The 12,007-nt window shown below is 41.5% G+C and overlaps 1 protein-coding gene across 1 annotated transcript in view; it reads left to right on the top strand.

Moving 5' to 3' along the window:
• The first annotated feature begins 2,277 nt into the window (after positions 1–2,277).
• The window catches only part of CHID1 (chitinase domain containing 1), a 35,692-nt gene continuing 25,962 nt past the window's right edge, over positions 2,278–12,007 (top strand). Inside the window, exons 1-6 of the mRNA XM_010144894.1 lie at positions 2,278–2,436; positions 3,671–3,820; positions 4,660–4,792; positions 5,554–5,598; positions 6,905–7,011; positions 8,465–8,526. Coding sequence (XP_010143196.1) covers positions 2,284–2,436; positions 3,671–3,820; positions 4,660–4,792; positions 5,554–5,598; positions 6,905–7,011; positions 8,465–8,526 — 650 coding nt within the window. The 5' untranslated portion in view covers positions 2,278–2,283. The remainder of the gene's footprint in view (positions 2,437–3,670; positions 3,821–4,659; positions 4,793–5,553; positions 5,599–6,904; positions 7,012–8,464; positions 8,527–12,007) is intronic.

Raw genomic sequence — 12,007 nt, forward strand, 5'->3', positions numbered from 1 at the left:
CGCGGGGGGAGCTGCGGGAGGCGGGCGAGTGTAGACAGCCTCAGTGTGTGCCAGCTTTTCTCTTTCGAAAATACAGTTAAAACAGCTCACTAGAAGCGTGTTACCTCATGTGGAGTCTCGGATTGAACAACCCGTGACCTGGCTTAGGGAGAAACCTGGGGAAAACTTCAGACCATTTGTCAAAAGATGTTCCAGACCTTGAATTGTCCATCGTATCAGTTCAACAAGGACACAAACAGAGGAGCCCTTCAATTTTGCTTCTGTTTTGCCGTGGAAACAAACCAGTGCCAAGCTCATACAGTTCTATTGCAGTTAGAGGAGAATTTAAAAAATTATGAAGGAAGGTTTGCAGGAGAAAAACACGATGGGGATATAGTTTTATAAAGCTTGCTGAATTCATGCTTATAGTTCCTGTAAAAAGCATTTAAAGTTTGACGAATTCATCATCATGTAGGAGAGCAATCCTTTCTACTTACTTTTCACTGAACCGATGTTAAAAAACACATTTAAAATAAGATTCCAACCAAGAGTCAATATTTGCCACAGTCAGTATTTGGGTGGATGTTGGCTTAACAATAATCAGCAGATGGGTGTGATCACGTCAAGGAAAAGAGCACGTTTTAATGTCTCATTAGAGGTCAGTGATGGTTTTTTAAACTTCTGTTCTTCAGCTGTTAAACATTATCTTCTCTTCAGGGAAGTGGATGTTGTTCCTAATTGTATCTGAAAGTGAGATCAAACACCTCCAAATCAATATATACCAATTCTGGAAGAATTGATTTCTTGTTCAAATAGTTAAGACTTGTATTGATTCTTCAGGCTTTCAATTGTTCCCCTCCGCCGTAGTTTATAGATCCTGCCAAGCTAGATGGGGCAGAGTAGATGCTATCAAGAGTAACCTGCTTTGTCTGACTTCTTCTAGAATGCGGACCTTGAAGTCAAAGCATAACACATTATTATTATTAACAGTGAATTTAAAATGGTACAGCAATTCAGCCTTTACCCCGCCCTCTGGATCCAAGACATAGGAGGAGGCTTTCTGCTTTTATTCTGTAGCCTTTGTAAGGCTTGACTAGACAAGAGGGTTTTGATGCTCTGTTTTCTTTGGTGCTAGTGGCGTTGGTTTTTTTCAAGCACTTCTGCTGCCATCATCCATCTGCTTTATTCCCTACTCACTGTTTTCTCCTCTGTTTTCCTGCAGAATCCCTAATTCCTGCAATAAATATCATCCAGATATGCTTATGTTTATTGGCTTGTTGATCTCATCTCTGCACTGCCACTGCTGGCCTCAACTAGCTGCAGTTTCAGTGCATAAAATTCAGTTTAACCTTTGAGGTTCCTTCTGCCACCGTACTCAGAGTGCTCAGTTGTGGGATCCCTCACCCAATGTTTTGTACAGAAACCAAATACTCTTGGGCAGCCCTTGTTACCCATGCCAACAGATCAACAGGTCTTGTAACTTTTCCTTGAAGAAATGAGTCTTTAAAGTGAGTAGTTGAAGTGTTAATTCTTAGTAATACAGGAAGTGTAAGAGTTTTTTTAGGTTTGACAAAACTTAAGAAAATTATGGGAAGGGGTAACCTTTTTTTTCTTCTCCATTAGAATCTCATATTATGAGCAGCAGCCTGATGCCTGTGTAAAGCCAGCAGTTAAGTAGCACTGAAAACAACCATTCTCTATTAATTCTCAATTCTTTTATTTGGAGCTGGGACAAATTGTCAAGGTCATTCTTCTAGACCAAAAGAACACCTATTTTTTTTTCAGCTCTGTGTGTATCACTGACTTGGCAAGGAATTGAAAGCAGAGTTCTCACCTCTTAGAAAAAAGGCACATAGCTACAAGCGTATAGCTGTAATTCTTTCTGTCTCTTAATTTGTGGCTTGCTGACTGGGCTAGGCAGGAGCAGAAATAAATGGTGTCTCTTATTTGCTATAGAAAAGGTAAGATGGTGCGATAATTGTTTTGGGCAGCAGACATTTATCTCAGTTTCAGCTGTAAAATGTTATACTTTTTTAGGGATTCTTTAAAAGGGAAGCTGCAAGTGTCCAACTCACTTTCTCTGTGATATATGTACTAAAACAAGGACAAAAAAGATGTTTGAGCCTAGGAATCTCTTAAAATACTCTGTTATTTTGCTACCAGAGCAGAAGCACTGTTTAAACAATATTGCCTTAGTAAGTCTGATTCTAAAGGGCGGAAGGAAAGACAATTGCTTGACTTTTCTTAGAAAGGAAAACTGAATTAAATGATTATATTCTTCTGTTCACAGACATTTGAATTCTTATGTTTTCAAGGCAGGAGAAGCTTGACGTGGGGAAAACCAGCATGAGGCTCCTCTGCACTTGGCTTTCTCTGACTGTGCTGTGCTGGCTGGCTGAAGGTACCCTGTCAAAAACAGATGCAAAGAAAGGAGCTACTAAAAAAATGGAAGAGAAAGTAAGAGAAATAAATGAAATGCTCATCTTCTCTAACATGCGCAGTGAACTAATTCAGCTTTGGTAAACAGACTCTCATTCTGTCAAAACACTGTCAAAAGTAGCCATGCGTTCCCGGAAGTGTCCTTTCCTTCAGCAGACAGGAGTGTCACAGATGGTTAGCTCCTGGAACCCATAGGATGTAGACTCCTGGAGCTTTATCACCTACGCATGCTGCAGAAGCAGGAAGCTTTTGTCCCCTCCTGCATATTAAAGGAGACATAGTTCCATCCCTTGGATGGAACTTGGGAAGGGTGGGGTGAACAGTAGTTGGACCGAGAGCGCCAGGTGGAAGGGAAGGTGTTCTCAGCCTTGCCAGCCGGCAAGAGCCACCGAGCCAGCAGGTCCTTTGCAGACAGAAACTATTCAGAGTCCAGTAGCAGTCTGAGCAAGCGGAGCCAACATGCTGAGGCCTATCAACTTGCTGAGCATGTTCCTGTTTCCTGCCTGTTTTTATTTCAAAACTGCAGGAAGGCCCAGGAGTGCAAGAGAAAGGAGGTGTGTGGAGAGGAGGCATATACACAACTGATCCGTATACCAGATGTATGTATGTAGTGTTGCTGAGCACATTAGGTAAAAAGCAGACATGGTCAAAATCCTCTCCCTTAAGTGATAAGTTTAGTTAATCCTTCATTAAGCAGATACATCTCCCATTGTTGCTTGTCCAGTTTATTAGGCCTCCTCACCCTGTTTCTGTTTGCTAAAACTAGCTGTGCTGGTTTATTTGAAGCAGTTCTTCCTTGAAGTCCGGTGTTCAGGACCCTGGCCTTCAGTGACCACAATGCAGCACACTCTGTCTGAAATATAGCCACTTTAAAAGTCGTCTCCAAATCTTGGGCTAAGAAGTTCTAACTCCTTTTTCTCATTTTGAGGGTAACACACTGGAAAGCACTGAGTAGAGAGCAAAGCACCATCACCCGTGGTGAATGATGCTCTTTAATCTTACCGCTTCTTAATTACATGCTTTTTGTCATGCAGTAAAAGTAAGTTTACCAAAGATGACAAATCATTTCTGAGCACTTCCCTGTTTCAGTTTTAAATCAAACTGCTCTGCATCATTTAAAAGGAGTGCTCAAAGAGTTTAATGATAGGATTATTTAATTTAATTTAATTTTATTTTTTCTTTTTGAAGTCTGTTGCTGTTGAAAGTGGCTGCTTCATATAGCTGGTTCTAAAGGCTGTTTTGACCCCCCCAGACGCTGCATTCTGATAAAAACGTGCAGGACCGGGGACTGGTGGTTGTGGATCCAAAGGCGAAGGATATTATACTGGAGCACAGAAGTTACTGCTCCAAGAACGTGAAGAAAAGACATTTCTCAGGAGATGTTCTAGGATATATTACTCCCGTAAGTTAATAAAATGAATAAAATTGGTGCTTTGAACGAATCTGCAGCAGACTGTGCTAATCTGCCACCTTGCATCCTTGCTTTAAAAGCATTTTGTAATAATGAGAACTTCTGGTCAAATACTGCCAGAGGATTTTTTGAGAGCTGACTTGGGGTTCATATGGTCTCAGACCCTTGCTCTCCCATCCATCTCTTGGAGAATGTCCAGGTCATGTTGGTGTTCTCCTCACTGGTAAAACAGAGGTGATAGTATTCTTTTGTCCTTGACGAGCCCTGTGAAGTCGCAGTAAAGTCAGAACAGGAGGGCTAGAAGTATCCTCAGGCCATGCAGCTGCCAACTCGAACCTTCGAAACAAAGAGTAAACATTTTATGCTGCTATCAAACCAAAGAGCTGTATCCGATCTCTTGCTGTCCAGTCCTGCCATTATTCAGAGCATCCTTTCTTGAATAATGAATGTTTCTTCCTTGTGTTCTGAGGATGCTTTTCACTGGTTTCAGTCTTACACTGCTCAAGAGAGAAATAAGTGCCCTATAAATTTTCACCTTTACGTTCTCTTGAACCTAAATGCAGAGTCTGTAAATTCAAAATGGTTGGAATCTACATGCAAATTCCTGTAGTTCAGGTGGATTTGCACAATTTGAACATTGCTTGTCATGCAGCTATCTGAGTTTTCGGAGTACTTTCTTACTTAAATAAAAATAATGACCTCAGACTAACAAATGGGCATCTAGCAGATGATTGCATTTGTGAGAAAGGATGTGTATTGGTCAAAAGGAAAGTGATCTGAATATCTTGCTTTTGCGTCTCTCACTTGTTTTTTCTCCTTTCTTTTGCAAGTGGAACAGCCATGGCTATGACATCGCCAAAATATTTGCAAACAAATTTACGCTGATCTCACCAGTCTGGTTACAAGTGAAAAGGAGAGGGAAGGAAAGGTTCCAGTTCACTGGGCTCCACGACGCTGATAAAGGTGTTATTTTCTTTTTCTTTGTTTATGCATTGCAGGTGAGGTTACTGGTCTCGTTCCAGACGAGGTAGCTGTGGCAATATATGCATGTGGGTTTTTCTGGCTCTGCCTCATGAAATACTTTCATCTGTTCCATTTTTGGGGGAGTTTTTTTCAGAGTGAACTTCTTTCTGCCCCCACCTGCTTCCATAGTAAATAGTGTAAATAGTTTATCTGCCCAAAGAATAAATAGAAAGATTGGCTCTTGCACCATTAAAAAAAAGGAAGGGACAAAGTATCTGTTCAGGCAGAAATAGTCTGTGGGGTTTGCACTGTGCAGTTGTTTACCTGTTGTAACCTGTTGTGGGTTGTTTTTTTTTTCCCTTTGCAAAAACCTTTGGTTGAATTTGTTTTGGGACTGGAAGATACATTTAATCTGAAGAGAATTTTTACCTTCACTGTCAAGAAACTGGCAGCAAGTTCAGATTTCAGCTAGTATGTTCTTAAATAATAATGAAGTCATGTATGTTTTTAACTCAGGGAGGGGTTGGGTAGAGACTGTTGTAAGACTTGTCAATGCTAGTTATGCTGTGGTGGAGGAGAGCAGCTTCAGATCCTGTGCACCAGGGGCTGTTTCATCTGTGTTGGTTGTGATCTAGCAGTCTGTGGCAGGAAGATAGATCTACTGAAACGATGCTCTATTATTTGAAGAATGCTTGAAAATACATTGTCATTGTCAACATCATTTATATTTTAGCAGTTATTCTCTTGATACTGTTTGACAGGCTGGATGAAAGATGTCAGGAAATCCTCCAAAACCATCAAAATAGGTGAGCCCCTGCTTTATGTTTGTCTGTTTTTTGAGTTCTTTAACTGCTAACAGAAGATGGGTAGGCTTCACTCCAGGTGTATATGGGGGAATAGGAGGTTACCTCAGCATAGCTGTATGAAAGAAGAAGTTTGAGAAGGAAGGTAAAACCAGCTAACTATAGAGGGTTAGGTAATGGAGTGTTGGTCTTGTTGGTGCCCTAATGTTTTGCCTTTACTTCTTGTCTCTAGATAAACCCTGGGTCACAGGGCCCTTTCTGGAGGGTACCTTGTGTATAACACTACATACTTACCTGGGGAAGCAGTCTTCAAACTTGTTGCTCAGGGGTTCTGCTTTATTAAAAAGAGGAAAAAAACCCAAATCCAAGTCAGTCAGACCTTCCTGCATGAGTAGAACAGTTGTGCTGTGGCTCTTCTCCCCTTGAAGCTGGGAACTCAAGGGCTGTGCCCTGGTGTGTGTCTTTAGGGACAGTGGTGGCAAACACTGCTTTAGAGATGACTCTGTGCTAGACTTGTTACGTTTGTCTACAGCAAGAATTCTGGGGAACTGTGAAACCCTTCCTGATTCAGAAGAGAGTGCAAAACTTGATATCCATTAGAAAAATTGAATGCTCAGTCAGGTATTTTAAATTACTTCAGCTGCCAGATGATAAAGCCTTTGAAATCTCTCTAGGCTCTTGTAAAATAGTCTTTCATGTTCTTGGTAGTTAGGAGGGGCTCAAACATAGCTCTGTGTGAGTCGTGGGCTTTTCCAGTGTGCTTGATTGCCAGCTGTTCCAACAGCAGTTTTTCTGGCTTGTGGCCAACTACGTGTGGTTAGAAAAGGAAATTAAGTGAGCTCAGGTGCCGGTGTTTTCCAAAATAAAAATTTGTTACAGTGTTTTGAGATGAGTAGAAGAGTGCAATAATGCAGGGCCATGTGCAAAAGGGTAAATTAGAGTTTGGGGGAACTTTTCTGTCTCCTTCCTGAGGCAGAAGAGATGCACAGCTCACAGAAAGATTGCTGTTCCATGTTGATCTTTTAAGACTCTACTTGGTGCCCTAAGTGATAGTTCAATTAAGATAGTTCAAGGAAAGGAATCTTTTCTTAAAACTTGTGTCAGTGCTGACCTTTAACTAAACATACAGTGAAGAATGACGATTTATCTGTGCTGCAGAACTTGGTCAAAGAACAATGATCTTTGTCGTGGCATATGTTGGTTAGTGACATCTCTGATTGTACCTGCTGTATTGTGTTTCTGCAGAAATATCTGTGTGTAGATAATAAATTCTTTCTTTTCACTACCGATTGATGACTTTGCTTGATAGTGCCTCGAATTTTGTTTGACGGCTGGACTTACCAGGACTTCGAGAGTGTTTTTGGCAGTGAGGATGAGATAGAGGAGCTTTCCAAGAACATGGTTCTGCTGGCCAAGGTAAAAAGGCTTCTTGTTAATGCTTATAAAATAGTGTGAGATGCTATTTGATTCCTTTTGTAATGGGTGTTTTCTCATTTCCAGGAGGTTTATATTCTACAAAATTAAATTCTCCTCAAAACAATAATGAGGCAGGCTTCTTAAGAGTGTGTCCTAGTATGTGTCCAATTCCTGTAAATAGGAAGTATAGCAACACTTAGGTGCAGTTAACTGCAAGTCTGAAGTGAGACTACACAAATCTGATCCACATAACCTTGTTAAGTTGCCGTTGGCAGCTATACCGGTGACTTTTGCCTGCTAGAAGTCGTGAGCGATAACACCAGTTCCAAAGAGCTGACAGGCTGGATGTCACTGCAGCAGAATTGGAGACCTGATAAGCTTCTCAGGGAGGTTGCCTAGTGAGCAGACCGCTTGCCTTTAAATTTCTATTAAAAGATAAATCTATTAAGCAGGGGCTAAACTGGTTAGTGGGTTTTTTTGATGGGCAGGAAAAGGGTCACAGGAGCAGAGGGCTGTTTTCTTTGTTACAGGAGGACGTTCAGGCTCCGTGTGCTAGAGCTAATGAACCGCTATATAAGTAATACTAAGAGTAACTTACTGGGTATCTCTTACTGTGCTCAGGTCTGATAAACCAGTTCTGTTTGTTAAGAGGCTGGGAGAGAAGAGGATTTCCTTTAAGGAATGGTTACTGTTTGCTACGGTTTTCTGGGAAGCCCCTTAGCTAATGGTTTAGAGCTCTGCATGTGTAGGACGAGACAAGTCGCACCCAAAATACATTCAGTTTTAGTGGTTGTCTCATGACAAGTACAGTCAGAAAGTCTTCTCACTTGCTACACAGAACGTCAAGAAATCTGAATGTGCTCGATAGGAAGGTGGATGTAAGGTAAACTGAATAGTTTCTTGAAATTTGTAACTGATACATCAGTTTTAGGTCCTCACTAACAGTTGGCCTCTTCAGGAACAGGTACTCAAGTACAGCAGTATCCTTGATTGTGCTAGGTAGAAATTATCATAAGTGAGATTAAGTGCGGGAGATGTTTGGAATCACGCCTGTGCCAAGGTAGCATTTTCATCTCCAGACTGAAGAGCTCATGAGTTTTTTCCCATTAGACATGTAAATGTGTGTCAAGTGATTCACCTTACAATCACCTTTCATTAATGGCTCAGCTTTCCTAATCCGATACTGGTTTATTGTGTAAGAGTAGAAGTCATAGATACCTAATAAAGATTTATGACTTTTGCATGTTTGTTAAATAATTTGTGCTTCTCTCGCTTCTTGAAATGCTGCGTAGAAGATGACTCTGGTGTAAGAATACAGAGCATGTTCAGTCTGTAGTAGTACAAGAAAACTACAGCCATTGTGTGCTTTGAGACTGTATTATCATCTCTGATAGCAGCATAATGAATAAGCCTGGTGATTAACTGCACATTGTTGTTGTTTCCCTTTATTTAGGATGAAAATTTTGATGGTTTTGTAGTTGAAGTTTGGAGTCAGCTGGGAAATCAAAAGCAAACGTGAGTATAAGTCTCTAGGATGCAAATCCTAAAAATCAGTAGTTGATCTACCTTTTGGTGTGAAGTTTCAGGGAGTGTGCATTTACAGTAGCTGCTAAGTCTAAAGGGTTTATCCATATTAAGCTGTTTCCTGACATACTCTAATCTGTTTTCCTTGAACAAGAGCCCCTGTGTTGTCTTAACACCTTGGACAGAGTCAAGGTAAAGCAAGCTCCAACCTGCAGCTTCAGGAGGAAAAGGCAGAACGTGTGGTGAAATGAATGATTCAGTGCAGCAATCCGAAGATGTTGTTTTAATTCTTTTATGAAATTCAGGCATCTGTTTGCTAAACCACGGTGTTCCTACCAGTCTCTGTTGCCTAAAATATGTGGGGGAAGATAGCTTAAAGAAAGCTCTGCAGAGTGCAGACTTTGTTACAGAAGACTCTGACCTGTCAAAAATGCTTTCTTGAGGTTATTCTGTTCAGGGCAAATGTTACTGATGGATGGCACAGTCCTACCTTTTCTCTATAAAATCAGCACTTGGGAACAAAGAGTTGAACCCATTTGCACTGGGATGAATAATCCTTAAGCTAGATGCTCTTGCTCATAATGAGGTAATTTGCCAGGTTGTTCTGAAGAGCTGATCTCTGTACTGAGCTCTGAACCTGTTGCAGTGTGTTAATAACACAGCCAGCAAGGTGATTTAAGCAATTAGTAACTGCCAGCCTGGCTCTGGGTGTAATGCTCACTTTATCTACTGTGCTCACTGTATTCAGTAAAATTGATGCTTTTTCTATTAGTTAACTGAGAGGAGCATGAGACAGACTCTGTTACTGTAATTTGAAGACTCACTGAAGAGCAGTTAAGCACACCAGCAGCAAAGTGCTGCAAACGGCACCTGTGAGCACAGCATCCTTCTTCCTTACCTCCAGGGTGGGTTTTCTTGTGGCATGCTGGTGCAGAGCAGCATTGCTTGTCCCATCCTGTGTGGTTGGAATGGTTCGTACCAGAGGAGGTACTGCTGTGTAGGTGCTCCAGCTTGAGTGTTATTCAGGTGATGTATAAAAGCACCACTTACATTTTCACTGTCTGTCCGTTGTTGATAGACAGGAGTGGGAGGTATTTTCCGTACACTTGGAGATGAGCGTTCTGAGTAAGGCTGGTCTAGGCTGGATGCCAAAGCTGGGCTTGTGCGTGGAGTAAGTTTGTTAGTGAAAGTAGGAGAAGTGCGTAGTTACAATGAAAGTTAGTGTCATGATGCTTGTGAGTTACGGGACCAGTGTCTTCGTTTTGAGATGAAGTCAGTTTGTCTCTCACTTGTTCTAGAAGTGGATGTCTTGGATCTGGAGCCACAGGGGTTTCCCCCTCAGTGCTTTTTGGAGTGAACAGCTGCTTTGAACAGATCTGTAGGGCAGAATTAAGTGAACTTAGCACCTCGGTGAGCCTGTGTTTTTATTGCACATTGAGTGCTGTTACTCTCAGATGTGTTCGTGTCCTGTTGAACAGCAGAACAGTTACTCCCGGTACGTGAGTAAGCATTGTCTTCTGCTTCGCTTGTCCCTGCCAGAAAAGTGCTGGAGCAGCCCATGACGTCTGTAGCCCACAGAGTGGCAGCATTGTAACACGAGTCACACCGACGTTCCTTGTCCGGCTGTGACAAACCTCGGTATTCAAGTGTGTTCTTAACCTCAGGAGGGTGGGGGTCAGTTGACAGGTAGGTGTCAACACAGAGATGACCTTTGACCCCGTGAGGGTGTGAAGTATTCATAGAACAGTGACTGTGTGTGCTCCATGTAAAGTGTTTGTATTCACTGTTACGTACATAGCGTAGCCTTTCCCGATTCACATCCCTCAAGGTCAAACACCCGAAAGTGTGTTTGAACACCCAGAAACTAACCTCCTGCTAGGGAAAGGAACAAAGGTTCATAGTGATGCTCCCAAGGACAGTCTGCCTACAAATGACAATACAAGGAGACCTGCCCAGCTATTACAATTTACTCCTATTACTTAGTGTGAAGATGTTTGAGTTTAAAAAGAAAATAAAACATCAGATGGTTTTATATCAGAAATACAAGGAATAGTCTGACATAAACATTTAACAGGTTATTGAGACTCAACATAGGCCATAACAGTATCTGGGGATACGCTGCAGCTGCCAGCCTGCCTTTTGAAATGACAGAGCTGTGGTATGCATCTAAGTAAAAATCGCTTTGAATCATTCTGGTCTTCAGTTTTCAAAATGTCAAGTGGCAACCTAGCTGTTAAATTAATAAATAATAAACAGCACTCTGTTGTTCTACTGCAGCCTTTTGTGTGTCTGTGTTGACAGGAAAGCTGTGGAAATTATTCTTGTTACCTTTTTTAGTAGAAAAGGTCCTGCCACTACCTGAGTGGTGCAGGAACACTTAATGTAGCACAAATTTCTTTATCAGACTTCAAATGACTATGGAGTGGGATTCGCTTCTGGAATGTTTGTGCATGATACGGTGTTTTCAGCTAAGAAATCATCATCAGCTCTCTACAGACAAGGTGCAGAGATACTTTTTAGCAAAGTGCACCAGTATTTCTTGAGGTGAGTCTGCAAAATATCTGAAAACCTACAAATAAATGTGGTAACTCACTAGTAGGGTTATGAATGAAGCACTGCTTCATGTCTCAGAAAGCTGGGTTAATCGCAGCTGGAGCTCTCTTCTCAGTAGAGCTCAGCTCAGCAAGTGTCCCCACGACATACCTTTTGTTCAATAGCTGAATGTGAATTTTGGTTGGATTAAGGCATGATGACCCTGCTCTCCCCATTGCCCTGGTGCTGGGGCTTGAAACGCTGAAATGCCCAAAGACCTTGTGACAAATTTTTTAACTATCTCCATGTAACAGAGTAACAGTGTTAGCTCTGTGCAAAGCTTCTGTAACCCGTGAATCCTATGGGCAGGATTCTTTAAGAACCTGTGATCACTGAGCATTTTTAAAATGAGGCAAATTCAGACACTTCTCTGTCAGGCCTTTGCATGTTTCTAGAAAATCTTGGATTTTTGGGAACTCACTTCAACATAAGAAACAAATGAAAATTTTTCCTGCAGGGCCTGAGGAGTTACCTGAAAAGAGCCCTCGGGGTCCTGTTTACCATCCTAGCTGGCGTTACAGAGGAGGTGAAGGGTTGCTGAGAAGTTATGTTGCTGGTATCCACTAAGGCATGAAATCCTGTGGTTTCAGGCTCAGCATGTGTTTTCTGTTTTTCATCTTATGCAGAACTAACTTAATCTGGTTTTGTTTGCTTTCAAGAGTGAAAATCTTTCTGACCATTCTGGCTGGGGCTAGCATTGCTCTATAACGTTCAGCAGACTGAAGTCTTAAATTATATTGATCCTTTGTGCTGCTTTCTTCTGCATATTCATTTAAACATTGATTTTATAATAAATTTTATGTGAAAGAATTATGTGCCTAAATACAGCTGCCTGGTTTCATGCTAGATCTGCTGAGCAGCCTGATCCCTGGCTGTTCGT

The sequence above is a fragment of the Buceros rhinoceros genome, unplaced genomic scaffold (genome assembly GCF_000710305.1).
Source record: "Buceros rhinoceros silvestris isolate BGI_N320 unplaced genomic scaffold, ASM71030v1 scaffold18480, whole genome shotgun sequence".
NCBI classification, from domain to species: domain Eukaryota; kingdom Metazoa; phylum Chordata; class Aves; order Bucerotiformes; family Bucerotidae; genus Buceros; species Buceros rhinoceros.